This window comes from Alligator sinensis, unplaced genomic scaffold (genome assembly GCF_000455745.1).
Source record: "Alligator sinensis unplaced genomic scaffold, ASM45574v1 scaffold1409_1, whole genome shotgun sequence".
NCBI lineage: Eukaryota > Metazoa > Chordata > Crocodylia > Alligatoridae > Alligator > Alligator sinensis.
The window spans coordinates 41,541-42,554 of record NW_005843442.1 but is presented as its reverse complement, the minus strand read 5'-3'; the positions used below and the strand labels follow the sequence as shown (position 1 = coordinate 42,554).

General features: G+C 66.1%; 1 protein-coding gene across 1 annotated transcript in view; it reads right to left on the bottom strand.

Moving 5' to 3' along the window:
- Window positions 1-1,014, bottom strand: part of RNF40 (ring finger protein 40) — a 14,733-nt gene that overhangs the window by 3,948 nt on the left and 9,771 nt on the right. The window contains exons 12-13 of the mRNA XM_025195242.1: window positions 832-1,013; window positions 500-617 (exon numbers count right to left, since the gene is read on the bottom strand). Of these exons, the coding sequence (XP_025051027.1) occupies window positions 500-617; window positions 832-1,013 (300 nt within the window). The remainder of the gene's footprint in view (window positions 1-499; window positions 618-831; window position 1,014) is intronic.

The following is a 1,014-nucleotide window of genomic DNA, read 5'->3' as shown; positions in this document are numbered from 1 at the left end:
CAGATCACCCCTGAGCCTGCGCTTCTCCAGGCTAAAGAGCCCCAGGGCTCTCAGCCGGCCCTCGTAGGGTCTGCTTCCCTGACCTCTGAGCACGCGCGTGGCTCTTCTCTGCACTCTCTCAAGCTTCTCCACATCCTTTTTGAATTGAGGAGCCCAAAACTGGACGCAGTACTCCAGCTGCGGCCTCACTAAGGCCGAGTACAGGGGGAGAATGACGTCCCGGGATTTGCTCGAGAAGCATCGATGGATGCAAGCCAGCGTTCTGGTTGCTTTACTAGCCGCCGCATCGCACTGCAGGCATCGTCGCGTCGTAAGCCAAGATGACGTAAGCCAAGGTCCCGATAGGTGTCATCAGCATAGGGGCAGGTCCAGACCCCCATGTGACATCAACAAAAGGGCGGGACCAGGTAGGGGCTGCCCACACACATGGGCGGAGGGGCGGAGCCCAGACCTCCCACCAGCCTTAGGGGCCCAAGGGGCGGGGCGGGGCTGGGCTGACCTCAGCCTTGGTCTTGCGCTCAGCGGCCATGAGCTGGACCTTGTCGCGCTGCTCCTTGGGCGCCGACTTGTACATGTCCAGCAGCAGCTTCATCTCCTTCTGGCTCTCCTGCGCCTTCCTGCAAAGGGCCCGGATGCCTGGGTCCCCGAGCCGCTATGGCTCCTCCCCTGGGTGCCCCAGCTGCCATGCCCCTCTGCCCCTTCCCTGGTTGCTTGGGTCCCCCACACCCCTCCGCCTCCTATTCCCGGACACCCAGGTCCCCCACACACCTTCCAGGCCCCTGGGTCCCCCCCACATCCTCCCAGGCGCCTGAGTCCCCGCCAGCGGCTCACTTGAGCTCGGCGCGCAGCTGCTTGAGCACGTCCGAGTCCTTCTTCTTGGGGTCGTCGGGGCCCTTGGGCCGGTCCCGCTCCCGCCCCGCTGCTGCTGCCGCCTCCTTCTCCCGCTCCCGCTCCCGGTCCCGCGAGCGCGCCCTGTCCCGCTCCCGTTCCCGGCCCCCCCCGGCCTTGAGGGTT